A 20,675-nucleotide genomic window follows, 5' to 3' on the forward strand; every position below is an offset into this window, starting at 1 on the left:
TGTCGATTGCATCGGATACCAAAATGCCGCTAAACTCTCTGGCCGCTGAAGATGGCCACCAGCCATCACCTCGTCGGAAGGACAGAGATCCAATGCCACAAGATACACGAGGACCCCATATGACCAGCACACCCAGGAGGGAAGGCAAACCGCCAAGAAAGATGGGACTGAAGAACCAACCTGATTTTCGCAAAGCGTTGGTAGACAAACCTGCTGTAGCCATTGCTAGCAGAGACGCCGGAGATGTCAAAGGATGAGTCGCCAAGACAAGATCTGGACCCTCCCTCCATGCACCCACCCCGTCGTCCGCTGGAGAAACCACGCAGCCACTGCATGCCAAGCAGCTCAAAACTCCTGTACATGAGCCATTGAGATCTAAAGCTCCAACTAGGTCTTCAAATTCGATGAACCCAACCACACGAGCCCGTCGCCGGCACTGGAGTTAGTGATAGCGAGGTGGAGAGAGGGTTGGAGAACCTTATTCCAAGATGACCGCGTCGCCTCCACCTTGCAAGCACAGCCAAGGATCCTACCACTAAGAGAACCTAATCTACACCATCGGAGGGAGAACCCCCCCCCCCCCAATCCGAGGCCAACGAGGCCATCCAAGGCGAAAGGGAACAACGTCCCGCCGGCGAGAGCACCTGGACCTCTCGCCTCTCCTGCAGTCACTGAGTGAAAGAAGAGGCTTCGAGAGAGCAGTCGATAGCGCCAAATGGAGTGCTTATTTCATTGTTTTCGTGCAGCATCAAAGATAGCAGTCTTTGGGCCATATTCTCTTTCTTGGGCTGAGGGATTAGTATTTAGTAATTGGGCCTATCTCGGATTCATTAAAAAGGGATGAATACGGGTCCTTCCCGGATAAAAATGGGATCTCTCAAATACGAGCAGGATACACCCTCTTCAGTTTCCCATTCCCTTTCTGGTCCCCTCCATCCTATTTTCATATTTTTCCATCCCATTTATGTATTTTTTGTAAATATGGGATAAATATAGAAAAACGTACATACAAAAATGTGTATTTTTTTTGTAAATATGGGATAAATATAGAAAAACGTACATACGGAAATGGGATTTTTTTCCATCCACCTCCTCAACAAAGAAAATAATTAGAGCAGCGGTGCCAGCTCCTCTTCAACTCACTTCTTCAGCCTACCCCGGCATCTACCTTTTGTCTCGGCCAACCCCAGCTTCACTGCGCATTCTGCAATCCACATTCTCAGGTTCATTGGAGTTCGAGCAGAATGTTTATCAAAGATCCTGAGCTTCGTTTTCAGAACTCATCATCAAGGATGCCTCGGTGTGCCAGTAACAACTGCACCTAAACTAGAGACCTTAGGCTGTTCTGTTGGAGTGTTGGTCAGTTCGATGTCTGCAGACTTGTGTTTGCCAGCACAGCATTTCAGGTAGCTGCGCCATTATATTCTTGCTTCTTGTACAGGCTGCAAAATATAAATTTCATTTACAGATAGATGTTGTATCATCTGCACTTGCAGACGCATTGATGATAATTTGTTCAATGCTTGACCAAAGGAATTGAATGGTGTCAGCTTGACGACAGTAGTGCGCCGTGTAAAAGATTTTGGCTGTCAATTTGTGGGCTACTGAGCTGGATATGGTTATTTGGCTTTATCCAATGCTATCCATGTTTTGAGAAGTTGTGCATACAGATCACAGTTCTTCACTATAGTTTGTTCAGCTCCATCGTTTAAGTTGACTTACTATTACGTGAATCCTCATACCATAGCGCGCGACTGATTTTTTTCTTCATTGTTTGTTTCAGTTTGTGGTGTCGTAACAGAAGCATTGTATACGAAACTATGACATCCATATCAAGGCTATAGTGTTGGGCACGCGTATTCGGGCATTAGAGCGCTAGTCAACTTTGATTCATTCTTTAGACTCAATGCAATAGAGATGGGGGTAATGAGAATTGATGTTAAAAACAATGATTACAAGGAGAATTCGTTTATAGAACATCATAGGAGGCTTCAGATGAAGAAAAAGGCTTCGAGAAGTGTCCGGTTAGATTTTGTGATAAGTATAGTTTGCGCCGTATGTAATTGTTTACGCATCAACTATGTTCTTCACTATAGTTTGTTCAGCACCATTGTGGTATAAGCTAGCGCCGGTCTTTGGGTTAACGAATCTTCTACCAAATAAGCAGCATATTTATTAGATGTAAGCCGTGTATATATTACTAAATACATAGGAGATACGACAAGAATTTATGGAGCCTACGTCATGAGGTTATCAACGGTAAGTTTGACCGATCTTCTGTTGAAAAAAACTCCAGTATAGATGTATATTTGGCAGTCAGTTAGGCAGGTAAGAATCAGAGTACATAGACAGATGACGTTCATGAACTCTTCTACTAAATAAATGAGTAGAGTTATTGAGTAGATTTAAGACAATCTTTCTGGATTCGCCGGTATTAATTGTGCACCTCCACTACGGCCTATAAAAGGAGCCTCCATCGCCCCGGATCGGAGACACCCTTCAGTCTGGTCTCTGTTGTCTTGCAATGGACAACCTCAATACCCATTCTGAACAGGCCAATCAACCTCAGGGACAACAAGCAAATGACCTTCCTTTGGATATACCAACAAATCAGGTCATAGATAGTCATATGATTGAACAACAAAGCACAAATCAGACGCCGCAATGGTTCTCTCTTGAGCAGCACAGGTTGCAGTTGGGCCAGGTTCTCCAACTCTGCCTAAGTGACTTTTTGTGCACCAGTTTGGTTTTGAGTCTTGGATAGACGTTGTCTTACTTCTTCAGTTTTTTTTTTTTACTTTTTTCCTCAATAAATAGAACGAGCAGGTTCAGGTGTCGCGGCAGCAGGAAATGTCTTTACAGAACGCAATTCTATCAAACATTCTGACAACCGAAGTGGCGCTCCAGAACGTTGAAGAGGTAGCCAGCATGCGCTTAGAGTTGCAAAGGATCCGAGAGAATCAAGAAACTTCACGGCATGCTTGGGATCAATTGCTGCAGCTTGGTGTTACTGCATATGAAACGAAAGAGGCACTTATCAGAATGATTGCTACGTTGCAGCAGGAAATAAACTCACATGTTTCAGGCCCTGGGGATGAAGCATCAAGTGTGGCGAGCAGGGACAACCAGGACTGATCGTACTTGTATGGTTTGCAACTCTGGTGGTGCTAGTATGATGTTGCTGTCGTGCAAGCACCTCCACACCCGCAAGCCATGTGCAGTCCATCTCACAGCTTGCCCTATCTGTGGTGCTGTGAAGGATGATGCGATCGAGACCTAGTTCATATGAGAAGTGAAGAAACAATAGTAGCGATGGGAACCTGTTGTTTCTGATGGACCCAATAAGAGCATGTGTTTGTTTTCTTTTTTTCAGTGCAAGTGTGTTGCAGCCTTGGTTTGTTATCCTTTCTTGTATGCTGTTATGTGGTAGTCTTCATATCAATGTCATATTTCTGTTTTCTCAATATTTTTAGGCATTTGCAATGCTCTTTTCCATCATTTATTCTTTTGAAGTTCCTAGTCTCCACTAGATGGAATTAGGTTCCATTGAACATGGTCTCACATAAACCACGGAGCACCTTGCACCTGATCACAAATAGAGTGTAGGGTGCTGCTGAACACCTGGTTGGTCTGGCCAGCGGTCGGTTGTTCTTCCTTCCCCATTTCTGAAAGAAACTCCGGCACATAAGAAGGCTGATAAATTTGATGATTTCACTATAGCTATGCTGATCTCACTATAGCTATGCTATCCTCAGAGTCAACATCTTTCTGGCATGCACATCATCATGCTTTGCCAGCTAACCAGCATTGGTTCCGAATCAAAATTATCAGTGTATTCTTCAGAAAAAACACATGTGAGAATGTATTGCATTAAGAAGAAATTTACATGGTATCTACTAAATAGCTGTTAACATGCAGTCTACAGTTGTCAAGAAATGATGGTAGCGGATACGGCATGTTGCTGCAATTAAAGTAGGTATCGAGTAAGCAGGCACAGGCACCGCAATTAAAATGTTAGGGAAATGCCACTACAGCTGTAGGCATTTCAAGAAGGGTTTGACTAACTAGAGTGGGACAATTTAGGAGGTCTGCTATAGCTGGATTGGGGAAAGGATGCCGTCGGTCTATATCAGCCCACCGCGAACCAGAGACGTGCTCGTTCCCACAATGAGGTGTGCATGACAATAGGTGCGGTGTCTGGTTAGACCATCGTAGACCGGAGACGTGTTGGGTTTTATGAGGTTTGTGGGACAACATGCCAAACAAAGCATGGTTTTATAACTAGGAGGTTGCACGACATTGAGCCCACGGTGAGGGTGACATTTGGGGCACAAGACTTTCATTTTTCGATCCCCTTCCGAGAGGAACTGGGCTTGTGGTGGGTGATAAATTTTGGGAGAGGTAGTTTGAGCCCACGGTGTGCTATATAAATTTGTTTTTATCTACTTTCCACTTTTATTTAAAGATTAACTATTAATTCTATTTACTTCTCCTTCAAACGTCATTCACAAATTAAGGATGTATTTAAAACATACTTCAAAATTTCATTTTTTTATAGCTACTTTGTTGCAATAATTACTCTACGCTTATTCCTTTAACAAATCTTTTTTTGCTTTTAAGAAGAATGAAATGCAGTTTAAAATTCAAGGAAGTATCGAATCATTTGGGAATTTGCACAGAGGTACATTGAAATATTTCTGCCCACCTTTTTAGTACATTGATTTAGCTAGGTATGGATCCTACCTAAGTGGATTGAAATTCCTAATCAATTTGAATTAGTTAATAAAATCTTTGAATTTACCTGGACTTCAAAAGTAATGAATAAATGAGGAACAACCTAAGAAAGTTAGAATTTTATGGGGGTCTTTTATTACTTGCCTGTTATCTACTTATATTCAATAACTATATAATTCAATATTTAAGAGAAAAATAGTTAAATTAATATAGAAGAATTTCTAAAAATGAAACTTTAAATAATTTTGCCTAGATACATTAACATCTCAAAATATGCGTATTATTGTGGAAAGTTCAACAGAATCCTCATCTTAAAATGGAAATAGAAAACTAGAAATAACTTGGTACTATTGCCTAAGAATTATTGTTTTTGTACTCAGCTTGTAGTAGGGATGACCCATGGTTGTTTCTAGATGTCTTGGTTACTAAAGCCCCATTTGGATCTCCTACAATTTATAGAAACTAGCTTAAAATTTGTATGAAGTTCAGATAGCACAGACTATTACTCCCTCCATCCAAAAAACATGTCATCCTAGAAATTCTAGGACAAATTAACAAAAATGTAAAATGACCATGTTTGCCCCTATTTACTATCCATATTAGCACTAATTGATTCTTACATGTACACGCACTTTCTAAATATGGTAGGATGACTTATTTTTTGGGACGGAGGAAGTATGTGATTATAGAATCCAACACCAATTTTTATAATCCCACTATCTCCCTCCACCCCAGTATTTTGATATTATAAACACCAATTTTATAAGTGTGTGGTACATTAAAAATAAATGTTGACAACGCTAATGAGATTTTGGTTCACTTTATAGTACCCAAACAGTTTGTTTTGAATTGCATACTCCCTCCATACTCGAAAATAAAGTCATTTTGGATAGAGACACAGTCTCCGAAGCTTAATTTTGACTTCTTAATTTTATAAAAACATTTATCACAAAGTGATATATTTATATTTTTATGAAAATATTTTTTAAGACAAATCTATTCATATGGTTTTTGTATTTTGAAAATCAACAACTTAAAAGTTATTCGTGATTTTATTCTCAATGTTTGATCCAAACCTTGTCCAAAACGACTTTCATTTTTAGTATGGAGGAAGTATAGTCAACTATAACAGATTTCCAAAGTGAGGAAACATCTTAGAAAATTGATGAAGCGTGCTTGTATTTATCAATGAACACAAGACTTATATTTATACAAATAACTGATTTCTGATGATTAGTTGTTTTCTAATTAATGATCTCATTTTTTTTATTTTTTATCTAATTTCTATTCAACTTGCATCCTAATGAGTTTTTGATTGACTTTCATTTAATGCAGAAGCAATCCTTCAAACACTACGATATGTGTTTAGATCCTTACCATAAAATTTCACATTTTATCTACACCCAATCATGTGCAGTAACTGTTTTAGGTTTACTTCCTTAACTAAAAATATTTAAATATTCTAAAATGAACCAAACTGATTTCAAGTTTCAATAAATTTAAATAAATTTTTTTATCACTCAAAAAGATGCCAGAGGGGTACCTAAATATTCTTGTTTCTTATTTCAGTGATTTGGGTATAGTGTAGGTCCTAACTTGTGGATTGTATGTTTCTTACCTATGGAGGCTAGTGAGTTCATGACAAATATTTGAATTAATTTGTGATCAAAATAGTAAATGTCGTTCGACAGCCCCCATAAATATGAAATGAAATGTGGAACATAATAAATTTAATAGGTTCATTAAACAGCAATTTACAGAGTGGCTACTATATCAGTGTTAGCTTACAATTAATGGCTAAACAGCAAGACAAAAAAGTGGTACACAAAAAAGTGGTACACGGCAATTGAGGCTTACATGCTTAGGCCAGTCTCAGTGGGAGTTTCATGATACACGATGCCCCCAGCCCCCCCTCCCCCCACCCCACCACCACCCCCACCCCCACCCACCCAAAAGGAGATGTGCATGACAGTTAAGTGGAGACTCCAGTCACACCGCCATGCAGACCAAAGACATATTGATTCTCCAAGAAGGTTCTAGGAATCAGGCCTGCACATCCCAGGGCCGAAGCCAGACATGGAAACCGCTGTTCTAGAAATCAGGCCTGCACATCCCATGCTGAAGCCAGACACTGCCAGGGTCGGATGCATTGAACGCTGAGGTCAGCTACATGGATGAACAATGCTAAACAATTATTTCCATTAGATTTTGGCATATTTCATCAGGGTCTGGCGACCCCGGTGGCTGCTCCGCCCCCAGCGCATCCTCATTTTGTGTGTGCATGTCAAATTGATTCCGAATCAAAACCATAAGCATCATCAATTTTTTCCTTAAAACACAACTGAGCACATACTTCATTAAGATTTAAGAAGCAATTTATGTGATGGTCAAATAGCTGTTAACTTACAGGGGCTACACAGCTAAGACAAAAGATGTACACGGCGATCGGATGACAACCTACATTTGTGTTAGTAAGATGTCACTACAGCCATAGGCGTTATTGAAGAGGGGTTGACCGATGAGAGAGGAAAAAATTCTAGCACTACTAGAAAAAAACGTGATTAGTACTGGTAGAATGAGGCATCAGTGTACAACTGGTACTAAGCATCCGAGACTAAAAGTCTCGAGTATCCAGTTGTATGACCCATTACTAAAAGAAACTTCTAGTATCGGGTGAGGCTTCCATCCGGTGCTAAAAATATTTTACGTCAAAAAATACTTTAAATCCAAACGGAGGTATTTTTAGAGTGGACCGATAGCTTAGCTATTTTTCTAGTAGTGTAGGAGATCTGCTGAGGCTGGAGAGAGGAGAGCGAGGATGGTGTTATGCTACATCTATCTGCCTACCGTACCGTGGATCGAATATGCAGCAGTTCCCTAAGGATGTGCATGGCACAATTAGTTGGAGACTCCGGTCAGCCCACCCCACCGCAAACGGTGAGATGTGGTGGTTACGTGACATTAAGATGGTGAGCCATATAGCTCCAAGGCTTGGCTACGGTGCTACAGATGGTAGACACAATCACAAGATCATGGTCCAACATGCATGGTGCCTAGCCTAAAGGTGGGGTATGCCTTTCCATAGACAGCATTCCATGGCTCAGGCGCTAGCTGCCAATGACCAGGTGACGCAATCACAATAGCATGCATATCCTAGTATAGTGGGCTTTTCACAAAGACTAGGGCCAAAATTTGGGGGCTCCTATCTATCTTGTAGTTATCCATCTTTAAAATCCATTTAGTCCAATTATTCTGTATAAACTTCAACAACTATACTCCCTCCATATTAAAATACTTGACGTTTTGGACAAGGTTTGAGTCAAACCTCGGGAATATAAATGATGAATAAATCTCAAGTTGTTGAGTTTGAAAATATAAAAATTATATGAATAGATTCATCTTGAAAAATACTTTCATAAAAATATACATATATCACTCTTTGATAAATATTTTAATATAAATAATTAGTCAAAGTTGTGTTTTGGAGACCATGCCCTTGTCCAAAACGTCAAGTATTTCAATATGGAGGGAGTATTCAACATTTTGATATGATTAATTCAATATTTTCTTGAACCGGTTCAACATTTGACAATAAAAATGTTGGAATTGTACAGATGAATTGTTGAAATTGGAAGCATAAAATGTTCAAATAATAAATTCAAAATGTTGAACGCGAGCAGACAGCTTCTTCTCCGACGAGAGGCGACGCGAAGCGCGAGCAACGGCGCGGCAGCGCAACAGTGCGCAGGCAGCGGCGCTGCACGGAGGGAGCAGCGTCGGCGCGCGGGCTGCACGCTGCGGCGGCGCATCCTCTGGGATTTCGTGACCAATTTCATCACCGGCAAATCCTGCAGGTACTTCGATCCCTTCCAGTTTGGTTATCTCGTCGCCTTCCATCAGTTCTCGTGAACAGCAAGGATTCAATTTTTGCTCCATCCTAATTATCTAGGGGCAGCGGGAGCAAATGCTCAAGCCTCTTCGACATCAGCAAGTGGGCAGCGCTGGGCCGCGGCTGCGCGCTGCAGGTGGTGGCGGGCAGCGTCCGCGCGCCGCAGGCAGCAGGAAGCAGGAGGCGGCGGCGGGCAGCGGCCGCGTGCTGCAGGCAGCAGCAGGCGGCTGCAGGCAGCGTGGGGAAAGCGGGAGCCGCGGGCGCACGACGAGTGCGGCCGGCGGTGATGGCGGCGGGGAGACAAGCTCGCAGAGAGAGCTAGGTTTGGGGTGGATCAACGGATATGATTTGTTTGTACAAATTTCAAACACTGAAAGACGGATATGATTTGTTTGTACAAATCTCAAACACTTGAAAGATGAGAAGAAAAAAAATCTTGTCGAGGATGGATAGAATTGGCGCCAAAATTCAGCTACCAAACTTCAGTGACCAAAATTCAGCTACATGAAGCGACCAAAATATATCTGGGCTTCTTTCTTCTGGGCCAAAACGAGGCGGGGTGCTGGTGGTTACTGGGCCACAACTAGGTCCGCTCTGTGGAAAGATAGAAGGAAAGTTGATGTGTGGGTCTTTAGGTTTAGCCTTTTTTTTTGTTATTACCTTCTGAGACGAGAGGGGGATTTTCACTCAGTGCTATGCATTTTAATTTTATGATTTTATCAGCTTTTCAACTTTATTCACAGACCTATTGTCCACATGAGCAAAGAACGCCAATGCGCTATATATACATCATAGTGATTTCGTCCGGAGATGATTAAACTTGCATCCTACCAATAATTGTCCACCCAGCTGCTACGAATTGGGAGTAACATTTTTATTTGTTCAGTTCGGAGTTCAGAATTCAGACTGGATGGAAAGCTTATGCACTTTTGGCAGGGGAAAAAATTTCCAGCTAGAAAGAAAAATTATTCAGATGTTACCATAGGTGTGTGACAAAAGACTTCCAGTCATATATGCGACAAAATATTTTGCAGAAAAAGTTGACACTTGGTTGGCCCCCAATATTAGATGGAAAGCACATAATGCATAAATTTGATTGTGCACCTTGAAAATTGACAAAAAAAAACCAGGTGAAGCATACTTTCTTTTTTCTTCACTGCAAGTTCATCAATCTGGCACAATGCTAGGATTGTCCATAATTCAATCCAAAACTAGATAAAAAAAACTAAAATTTGATGGAAAGGAAATTTTGCTCTACATAATTGCATAACTGAAACCACATAAAAGCAAACATAACATAACAGGTTCCTCCTCAGCAGGAACCCAGCTGCATGCACCAGAATCAACTAAAGGATCTTCAGCATCTGGACTATTTACAGGGAAGCTTGTTGGATGAAGCACATAATGAGTGAGATAACTAACAATCCTTAGCACTGTCCAAAAAGAAACCTAATAGACCCTCAGGCACATTCAAAAGCCTAGAAACCGCATGCTGACTCCACCATGATCACCATAGTTTTGTTCTATCGACAGAGCAAGGGCAGGTACCTGCACCAGCAGAGTTAAAAAGTATAGTGTGAAGAATCAGAGCAGAAGCAAGAAAAGGATAGTAAAGACTCACAAGGTGAAAGGCAAAACATACAAATGCCTGAGGATCTGAAATTTCAAGGTGGAGGCAGTATTGGAAACTAGAGAACCATTACAGCTTTAGTGCTGCAGCAACAGATATACCAGCAAACTTCACTGAAGATAAATTGGCTTGGCTTTTCCTGAAGGGTAGCTAGGGACTTGAGGGCAATTGCCCTAGCTTTCATATGTTGGTTTCTGTACCAATAACTGCTGCATCTGTACACTAACCCCTAGCAGTTGAAGGTCCAATCATAAGCCTTGCTGAAACCAAATCGCATTTGCAACAAAACTAACAGTTGTGGATAAGTCCATGAAACAAAACTAACAGTTGCACAAACGTTCCTGAAAAAAAAGAGTAGGAAATGGAAACTTCCAGCATTGGGTTAACGAATCTTCTACCAAATATGCAGCATATTTATTGGATGTAAGCCGTCTATATATCACTAAATACATAGGAGATACGACAAGAATTTATGGAGCCTACGTCATGAGGTTATCAACGGTAAGTTTGACCGATCTTGTGTTAAAAAAATATCCGGTAGAGATGTATATTTGGGAGTCAATTAGACAGGTAAGAATCAGAGTACATAGACAGATGACATTCATGAACTCTTCTACTAAATAAATGAGTAGAGTTATTGAGTAGATTTAAGACAAATCTTTCTGGATTCGCTGGTATTAATTGTGCACCTCCATTCCGCCCTATAAAAGGGGCCTCCATTGCAACGGACCGGAGACACCCTTCAGTCTGGTCACTGGTGTCTGCAATGGACAATCTCAATACCCATTCTGAACAGGCCAATCAACCTCAGGGACAACAAGCAAATGGCCTTCCTTTGGATATACCAACAAGTCAGGTCTTAGATAGTCCTATGATTGAACAACAGAGCACAAATCAGACGCCGCAATGGTTCTCCCTTGAGCAGCACAGGCTGCAGTTGGGTCAGGTTCTCCAACTCTGCGTAAGTGATTTTTTGTGCACCAGTTTCGTTTCGAGTCTTGGATAGACGTTGTCTTACTTCTTCAGCTTTATTTTTACTTTTTTTCTCAACAAATAGAACGAGCAGGTTCAGGTGTCGCGGCGGCAGGAAATGTCTTTACAGAACGCAACTCTATCAAACATTCTGACAACTGATGTGCTGCTCCAGAACGTTGAAGAGGTAGACAGCATGCGCTTAGAGTTGCAAAGGATCCGAGAGAATCAAGAAACTTCACGGCATGCTTGGGATCAATTGCTGCAGGTTGTAGTTGATGCAAATGAAACGAACGAGGCACTTATCAGAATGTTTGCTGCGTTGCAGCAGGAAATAAACTCACATGTTTCAGGCCCTGGAGATGAAGCATCAAGTGTAGCGAGCAGAGACAACCAGGACTGATCGTACTTGTATGGTTTGCAACTCTAGTGGTGCTTGTATGATGTTACTGCTGTGCAAGCACCTCTGCACCTGCAAGCCATGTGCAGTCCATGTCATGGCTTGCCCTATCTGCGGTGCTGTGATGGATGATGCGACTGAGACCCAGTTCCTATGAGAAGTGAAGAAACAATAGCAGCCATGGGAACCTGTTGTTTCTGATGTGCCAAATAAGAGCATGTGTGTTTTCTTTTTTTTCCCTGTGCAAGTGTGTTGGAGCCTTGGTTTGTCATCCTTTCTCGTATGCTGTTCTGTGGTAGTCTTCATATCAATGGCATATTTCTGTTTTTCAATATTTCTTCGGCATTTGCCATGTTCTGTACCACCATTTCTTCTTTTAAACTTCCTATTCTTCACGAACCATGGTCTCACATTAACCACGAAGCACGTAGCACCTGATCACGAACCGAGTGTAGGGTGCTGTTGAAAACCTGGTTGGTCTGGCGGTCTGGCCTGCGGTCGGTTGCTCTTCCTTCCCCATTTCTGAGAGAAACGCCTGCACATAAGAAGGCTGAAAATTTGGTGGTTTCACTATAGCTATGCTGATCTCACTATAGCTATGCTATCCTCAGAGTCAACGTCTTTCTGGCATGCACATCCTCATGCATTGCCAGCTAACCAGCACTGGTTGCGAATCAAAATTATTAGCGTATTTTTTGTTCAGAAAAACACATGTGAGAATGTATTTCATTAATTACATGGTATCTACTAAATAGCTGTTAACATACAGTCTACAATTGTCAAGAAATGCTGGTAGCGGATGCGACGTGTTGCTGCAATTAAAGTATGTATTGAGGAAGTAGGCGCAGGAACTGCAATTAAAATGTTAGGGAAACGTCACTACAGCTGTAGGTGTTTTAAGAAGGGTTAGACTAACTAGAGTGGGGACAATTTAGGAGGTCTGCTATTGCTGGACTGGGGAAAGGATGCCGTTAGTCTATATCAGCCCGCCGCGAACCCGAGACGTGCTCGTTTCCACAATGAGGTGTGCAAGACAACAGGTGTGGTCTCTGGTTAGACCATCACGGACCGTAGACATGCTGGGTTTTATGAGATTTGTGGGACAAAATGCCAAACGAAGCATGGTTTTGTAACCAGGAGGTTACACAACATTGAGCCCACAAGCCATGCATATTGCTCCAAAGTTCGGCTACACTGTTGTTGTGGGTGGACCCAATCAAACTTATGAATAAATGAGGAACATGGGGGTCTTTTTGTTACTTGCCTGTTATCTGTAATAACTATATAATTCATTATTTAAAAGAAAATAATACTTCAATTAATATAGAAGAATTTCTAAAAATAAAAATTTAAATAATTTTGCCTCGATACATTTAACATCTCAAAATTTCCGTATTATTGTGGAAAGTTCAATGGAATCCTCATCTTAAAATGGAAATAGAAAACTAGAAATAACTTCATACCGTTGCCTAAGAATTATTGCTTTTGTACTCAGCTTGTAGTAGGGATGACCCATGATTGTTTCTAGATGTCTTGGTTATTAAGGCCCCATTTGGATCTCCTACAATTTATAGAAACCAGCTTAAAATTTTGTATGAGGTTCAGACAGCACAGACTATTATGTGATTATAGAATCCAACACCAGTTTTTTATAATCCCACTATCAGCCTCCACCCTAGAATTTTGATATTATAAACACCAATTTTGTATGTATTTGGTACATTAAAAAATAAATGCCGACAACGCTAATGAGATTTACAGGGGAGCTTGTTGGATGAAGCACATAATGAGTGAGATAACCAACAATCCTTAGCACTGTACAAAAAGAAACCTAATAGGCCTTCAGGCACATTCGAAAGCCTAGAAGCCACATGCTGACTCCACCATGATCACCATCGCCACAGCAAGGGCAGATACCTCTACCAGCAGAGTCAAAAGGATAGTCCGAAGAATCAGAGCAGAAGCAAGAAAATGATGGCAAAGGCTCACAAGGTGAAAGGTAAAACATATAAATACCTGAGGATCTGCAATTTCAAGGTGAAGCCAGTATTGGAAACCAGATAACTATTACAGCTTTAGTGCTGCAGCAACAAATATACCAGCAAACTTCACTGAAGATAAATTAGGCTTTTCCTGTAGGGTAGCTAGGGATAATCCAACAAATAAGTAGCATCCAAACTTGAGCGCAATTGCCCTAGCTTTCATATGTTGGTTTCTTTACCAATAACCGCTGCATCGGTACCCTAACCCCTAGCAGTTGCAGGTCCAATCATAAGCCTTGCTGAAACCAAATTGCATTTGCAACGAAACTAACAGTTGTGGATAAGTCCATGAAACAAAACTAACAGTTGCACAAGCATTCCTGAAAAACAGAAAAAAAAAGAGAGAGTAGGAAATGGAAACATCCAACATTGAAAAGAGAGACCCAGAAGTCTAATATGAAAGGCCCATGCAACAAAATAGTCAAAAATAGTACTCATATGAAAGAGGCCCATGCAACAAAATAGTCAAAAATAGTACTCCTTGCGTCCACGAAGAGTGCAATTCTAAGATTAAAAAAAAACTACAAAAAGTGCAATCCTAGCAATAACTACCTGCCTTTTTCTTTTCAAATATATACTTTAGGAATTAATTTAACTAACTCTGTGAAAATTGAACACCTTCTATGTCTAAATCAATGAAATTAAGACAATTACTTGGTACTATGGTCATTTGCCAATAACACTAATCTATCTGGAATAATTTAGCATTGCGCCCTTCATGGGACAGAGGCAGTAACTCCTATTGCGTATCAAATACAGTCTCAGCACCTGTCTGCCGAGGGATCAATAATCAGCGACCAAAAATCATCTGTATGCATTGTATTTGATAAATAGAAATAATCTAACCAACAAACACCCTCAAACTGCACACTGCGCATCTAGAGCTGCCTACTCTGATTTCAGTTAACAAATTATAGCACACAATATATCAGAGTTTACCTAACAATCCTCCAGTGCTCTTTTAATCTGAATTATGTTCAAAATGGTAAACCAGGTGTTGGAATATGAGTGAATTGCCCACCTCTCCCCATCAGCTTAAGCTTTTGGATTAAACTGGTCAGTGCATGCAACTCAATATGGTATCAAAGCCAGAGGTCTTGACTTCGAATCCTGGTTAGCGCAATTAAATAAAATAATTGCTGCTCACTCCTATTCCACACTTGAGGCCTGAGGGAGCCTCCACGTGAGGGGGAGTGTTGGAATATGAGTGAATTGCCCACCTCTCCCCATCAGCTTAAGCTTTTGGATTGAACTGGTCGGTGCATGCAACTCAATACCAGGGATCAGCAGTTCTGCACTAATACTTCAAGTTGGTCTGATTCAAAAATAAAAATAAAAAACTAATGTCAGGATGCATCCTCTAACAAAAAAGAGCATGTAATTTACAGGATAAATTATCCTAAGAGTAATGAGTAAAGATACTGAAACCCGGAGGTCTCATTCAAAAATAAAATAAAAAACTAATGTCAGTATGCATCCTCTAACAAAAAAGAGCATGTAATTTATAGGATAAATTATCCAAAGAGTAATAAGTAATGATAACTGAAACCCGGAAACAATAGCTTCATAGATATGCAGAAGTGAAAAAGAAATTGAGACCACAGTTATCTGGGAATCTTTCTCCAGACCCCGCACAGTGCGGGAAGCCTACGGCACTGGGTACGCCCAGTTATCTGGGAATCTATGAAGTTATTATTTTGGGTTTCAGTTATCATTACTCATTACCTGCAACTGAAGCTTCAATAGCACAAAACATAATGAACTTTGTTTTCAGAAAATAATGAACTTTGTTTTCAGATCTTGACAGTAAACTTAGAGAACATGGTCTACACTGCATTAAAAGTTCCATGTTGTTATCCTATACGCGTATTTATGTTTTGCCAGAGCCGAAAAGGTCATCATTCGACTAAAATAAACACAAAAAGGGGTATGTGTTCACAAATTTACAAATCTCGCCCGCATCCTTCTAAGATTATGCAATAAACTAACCACAGAAGAAAAAGGAACTGCCAGTGTAGCTACAGAAATGGACCTGTATTTTTCATTACCGAAATCATATGGTCAATCACCTGGTCCACATCTCTATATGAACAGGACTGAAGTTCTGTATCTACAATTGGGAAGAGTCCTAAACATAAGAATCATGTATAGAACAGCAAAGAATCACAAATGTACATACTACTTCTAAGGATCCAAAATGGTGAATACAACTGGTCAAAATGAACCATATTACCAATGGCAGGCATTTTATGGACATAATATGACTGTAGCGGGACAGAACAATACTTGCTAGAAAGCTTGATCAAATCAAGCATTATTTGTAACATGACTATACGAAAGTTAACAAGATGTCTGACAAGGTATCTCATTTTCATCAGGTGCACCAGATTTGTCATGTGCCAGTTAGTTCAATTAACTGGTGGGACCTAAGACATTGACGAGAAGAATAATCGCTAACTCACAATGGATCAAGTTCAGGAATCTAACTAGGCACGCTTTTCCATTTTTTATAACTAAGGGTAAAATGTACACAAAAAGGCAATATGAGAAAAATATATATGTACCAACAAACATACATCACATAAATAATAAATTTGTAAACAGAAAGAGATATGACATGACTTACTTGAACATTTTCAGGGTAAATCAGTTAAAAAGCCAGAGGTCTTGCTGAATGAAAAATTGAAAACTGAAGAAGCTAGTGAGGTTGCTTACATTAAAGTTTTAAAATATTGATATCTTCTGAATCTAATTCTTTAAGATGCCACATATAATGGTAAAAATCATAAAGTTCCACATCATTAAACAAAATATCAGCATAGGCATGGCATAAAGAACTTCAAGTTGCTACTCCATCCTAACCATGAATAGCAACAATATTATTGGAAAATCGTAAGGACTTACAATAGCTCTACTGAAATTTTTATACAGTAGGTAAGGTATAGTCAAACCATGTAGAAGTGTGATGTATCAATTATCAAAACATCTAATTATTGTTCTCAAGAAAAACTGAGCACATCATGATGCTACCTTCCAAAGCTGTGACTGCTATTGTTGATTAGCCCTCCTTCATCAATGCAATTGATGGGCCGGCTAATATCAGAAGGTTGCAGAATTGTACAAATTACAAAACACTACACACAAGAGAACCGATCAATATGAACAAAACACAGATGTGGAAATGAGCTAGGCAAGAATAACTACTGAACTACACAAACCAACCCAGTTTCAACATCTATATTCAAAAGGATCAGTTATTGACAAATCATGGACATGTTTGACATGTGTAAGATTTTTGTCCTGAGATCTACAAACTGTGAAATAAAACTGTGCGCTTCTCGAAACCCTTTTCTCGAGCTCAAGTAAACTATGCTGCTCTGCAATAAACCTTTGATTATGGCAGGCTCCACCCTCAAATGTCATTGACTCCAGCATTTTTGCGTTCAATACAAAGAATGACGCAAAGTTAACATGAGACATTGTGCCACAATAATTCTTCAACACTACAGTCTTCAGACGGATATCAAGGCATCTAATAACATCATGTTGTTTACGACACCATGAATTTCTGTCCACCGACAGAAAAAACTGAAAAAAAATGGAAAAAAATCATATCAAGAATACACATAATAGTAAGTTGACCAACAGGGAGTAGGCCAATAGTCAAACACAATGAACTGCAAATGGTGTACTGTTACCTCGATGTACAGCTTCTCCAAGCATGGAAAGCATCTCACTAAATCAAGAACCATATCCAGGCTAAGTGTAAGAATATCAACAGCTAGAATCTTGATACTACGCACCACTGCTGTAGCGCTAACAGAACGCAAGTCCTTTAACAAACACAGAAAGTGCATTGCATTAGTCTATCTCCACAAATGTAAATAATATGAAATTTTCGGTGTACACGTAAATTCGATGAGAAGCCTTGTGAAGGCAAGAGTAAGACCCCTAGTACCTGAACTGCTGCAGTGCCAAATGCCAGCTTGAAGTAGTGATCACGGTCAGAAATCCAGCCCAACGTTTCCAGCTTTGGTGCTGAAACTATTGACACACGAAGGTCCCGAAATAGTTCGAGTTGCAGCAGCCGTTCAAGCGAAGGGGCGTTCCCGATGATGAGTTCCCCTGAGAAATCTCGCACACCGATGCTCACAAGGCTCCGGGAGTTGATCCGGACACGACTGAAGCCAACGCTGCGGCTAAGCAGCAAGCACTCCAGGACAGGAGATCCAGCAATCATGCTCTGCAGTGATTCCTCCGAGATGCGGACGCTCTCAAGCGCAAGCTCCCTGAGCTGGGGGAAGCGAAGCGCTCCGACAGCGCCTTCCGAGATGCGGCATCTGCTGATGGTGGCCAGGCGGAGGGTGGCCGAGAAACGGAACAAGGCGGAGTCCGGCAGCCACGGCAAGGGAGACTGCAGATTTATCAACTCGCCGATTTGGAACTCGAGCTCCCGGAGGCCGTCGAGCGCAGGGGAGCGGATCCAGGAGCCGACCGCCGAGGGGCAGAGCAGGAGCTGGAGCGCGGAGACGGAGAAGCGGCGGGCGGGGCCCGGGTGGGCGGCGAGGACCCGCGAGACGAGGCCGGCGCGGGAGACCTCGCCCTCGGCTGGGAGGTCGCCGCCGTCGAGGCTGAGAGGGGAGGAGCGCCACAGGTGGCGCCACCGGGAGGCGAGCGCCTGCGTGCGGGCGGCGTCCTTGATGGGGAGCAGGGAGATGATCTCGCCGAGAATGGCGTCCGGGAGGCCGCTGATGCGATCGCCGCCGCAGAAGCATCCGCCGCCTCCTTCCTCGCCGGCGCCGAGCGGCGGCGGCGGCTGCCCTTGCGGCTTGCCTGTAGATTTGGGATGGGGCGGCTCCGTCGCCATTTGCAGGCGGTGGCCGCGGGCTCAGCTGGTGGAGGCTGGAGAGCCTGCGATCGCCTCCGGGTGCTGCCCCTGGGCGGCCTCCATTCTCCTCTTCTCGGCGCCGCGAGTCAACGCCACCATCTCATTCTCCGGCGGGAGCTGCTCGCGGTGGCGGGCGGAGGCCGGAGAGCCGCAATAATTCCCGGCGGATAGGGGGGCTCCTATGCATCGTCCGCAAGACCAATAAGCTTCGTATCGCCCATCGCGGCCCATGTATCCTGAAGCACAGTCCACTTTGATACTAGAAATAAAATATACAAAAGATAAATTTGTAGTGCGCATTCGTGCACAGCAGAGAGCCACAAAGTAAACGGTCTGCAATGCACTTCCGTGAGCAACGAGGGGTTGTACTCTTTTATATTTCACTTTGTTTTTCTACACGAATTTTTATAATGTGGTATTCAACATTTTCATCAAACTGGTTCAACAATTTAAAAAACCACATTCAACAACTTGGGAAAAAAGTCAACATTTTCTAAAAATATGTTGAAATTGAATGTTACAAATGTTGAAATGGTATATTAAAAATGTTCAACTAGTATACTAAAATGTTGAAATGTTAAGATAACAAATTGAAAATAACTTATTGGATCTCATTTTATTGCATTAATTCTAATTAACATAAATGTGCAAGCGGATTTTAAATCGGATATATAGTTTAAGAGAAATTTTCATTTTAAGTTTTGAATTCCTTTTGCTTTCGGTCCGCCTCCCCCACTTGTGATGCGACACGTGTCCACACCCATGCCTCTGCTCAAGTAACGCTGCGGTCCGCTGCTCCCCACGTGGGGTTCTGGTGCTTAGATAGTGTACGCTCATGGTAAATCGTAACCATCCAACTAGGGTTGCACGCATCTCAAACAATGGAAGGTGTATAAAAAAATCTTCTGCAAGATATATAGGTTTTCCGGGCGGATAGACCAACGCTTCAACGAACATGTTGGAATCTATGTTTGGGCCCCCTAAGCCCAAATACAGACCAGTCACGGGCTGGGCCGGGCTGGGTCATGTTCCATGAAAAGCAAACTAGTTTGTAACCCTACTCTTATTTTGTTTTGTTTTTTTAGAAAAAGTTCAAATTACTAACCTCAAGTATGGCTAAAATTCGGATAATCCTCTTAAATATCTTTTGGTTCAATTTGACCTCTAAACTAGTGGGAGGGGAGGACCCTCCCATCTGATTCGCCGCCCTCTCCCCTGCCCTGGCCCGATAAGGCCCGACTCTAGCGTGGCCCCACCTCTTGCGCCACGGTGCCGACGAGCAAAACAACCCCGCGCCGGCCACATCCTCCATGGCAACCAAGGTCGGCTAACGGGTGGGGCGTTCAGTCAGTGAGAGAGGAGGAAGAATAAGGCAGCTAGTAGTGCCACAGTGGTGGTGACATGGAGCGTCGGCGAAGGGGAGGTGATGTGGCAAAAAAATGTAGTGACATGTGGATCCACATGTGCCACGTCAGTAAAATCGCCACAAACCAAATGGTCAAAAGGAGGTAGTTTGCCTAGTTTTCAAAGCAAACAACACGGAGCTCCTTTGTGAAGTGAAAAGATGAGCTATGATGACTTGGCTAGCTGGCTTCCTTTCTTCTTTTCTTTGTGCGGGTGGTTTTTCAAACTCATCAAATGGACTTATCTAGAAAAATGGGAGGTGTTTTCCCGTGTTACATCTTTTATGCCAAGAAGGAAGACAGGGTCGTCCTAGCCCAGGCACGACAGAAGCTGGTGCTCCGGCTAACATCATGGAGGCGTGACGGCGGCTGACGGCTCCTTCATTTAGCTTATTATCCGCTTTCAGTTTCTTCCTACAGAGGGCGTTTTGAGGGGGTCTTCACTTATTTTGCTGGCTTCTCATAGCCACAGACTCTGTGTGGAGTCTTTTGTTCCTACTATCTGTTGCTGGTACCCCAGCCTGAACACTATCTGTAATTTCAATACAAAGCGGGGCCGAAGGGTCTTCGGTCTAAAAAAAATTTCACCATACCTGATGTTCGTTCATCAGTCAGGCCTCCATCCTTGTGGTCGTCCTCTCCCGCTTTCCGAATTCCGCCAGACTGCGCTCTTGATACCGTGCTCGTGCAACCTGCTGCCTTCCATGAGGCTGGGAC

The 20,675-nt window shown here is 42.1% G+C and overlaps 2 protein-coding genes across 11 annotated transcripts; one reads left to right on the top strand and one right to left on the bottom strand.

Moving 5' to 3' along the window:
- Positions 1-9,746: 9,746 nt before the first annotated feature.
- Positions 9,747-18,777, bottom strand: LOC120668357 (putative F-box/FBD/LRR-repeat protein At5g44950). Of its 10 annotated transcripts, XM_039948131.1 has the most exons (7): positions 17,626-18,777; positions 17,366-17,500; positions 16,698-17,255; positions 15,700-15,777; positions 14,689-14,982; positions 10,266-13,987; positions 9,747-10,171 (listed from the first exon to the last, which is right to left on the bottom strand). In XM_039948131.1, the coding sequence occupies exons 1-3, from the start codon at positions 18,532-18,534 to the stop codon at positions 16,896-16,898; spliced, it is 1,404 nt and encodes a 467-aa protein (XP_039804065.1). In that variant the 5' UTR covers positions 18,535-18,777; the 3' UTR covers positions 9,747-10,171; positions 10,266-13,987; positions 14,689-14,982; positions 15,700-15,777; positions 16,698-16,895. The 10 variants fall into 10 exon arrangements, with proteins under 10 accessions (XP_039804065.1, XP_039804038.1, XP_039804050.1 ...); XM_039948104.1 differs by having other exon boundaries at positions 10,266-14,982; positions 15,716-15,777; XM_039948116.1 differs by having other exon boundaries at positions 10,266-10,482; positions 10,943-14,982; positions 15,700-17,255; positions 17,626-18,755.
- On the top strand, positions 10,992-11,664 carry LOC120668434. Its single transcript, XM_039948142.1, has 2 exons — positions 10,992-11,214; positions 11,311-11,664. The coding sequence occupies exons 1-2, from the start codon at positions 11,020-11,022 to the stop codon at positions 11,626-11,628; spliced, it is 513 nt and encodes a 170-aa protein (XP_039804076.1). The 5' UTR covers positions 10,992-11,019; the 3' UTR covers positions 11,629-11,664.
- Positions 18,778-20,675: the final 1,898 nt, after the last annotated feature.

This window comes from Panicum virgatum, chromosome 2K (assembly GCF_016808335.1).
Source record: "Panicum virgatum strain AP13 chromosome 2K, P.virgatum_v5, whole genome shotgun sequence".
NCBI classification, from domain to species: domain Eukaryota; kingdom Viridiplantae; phylum Streptophyta; class Magnoliopsida; order Poales; family Poaceae; genus Panicum; species Panicum virgatum.

Coding starts and splice junctions, on each gene's coding strand:
- LOC120668357 (XM_039948104.1), bottom strand. CDS start 18,534: ATGGCGACGGAGCCGCCCCATCCCAAATCTACAGGCAAGCCGCAAGGG. Junction 17,501..17,625: donor TTGGCACTGCAGCAGTTCAG/GTACTAGGGGTC, acceptor TGTTTGTTAAAG/GACTTGCGTTCTGTTAGCGC. Junction 17,256..17,365: donor TGGAGAAGCTGTACATCGAG/GTAACAGTACAC, acceptor ATTTTTTTTCAG/TTTTTTCTGTCGGTGGACAG.
- LOC120668434 (XM_039948142.1), top strand. CDS start 11,020: ATGGACAATCTCAATACCCATTCTGAACAGGCCAATCAACCTCAGGGA. Junction 11,215..11,310: donor GTCAGGTTCTCCAACTCTGC/GTAAGTGATTTT, acceptor CTCAACAAATAG/AACGAGCAGGTTCAGGTGTC.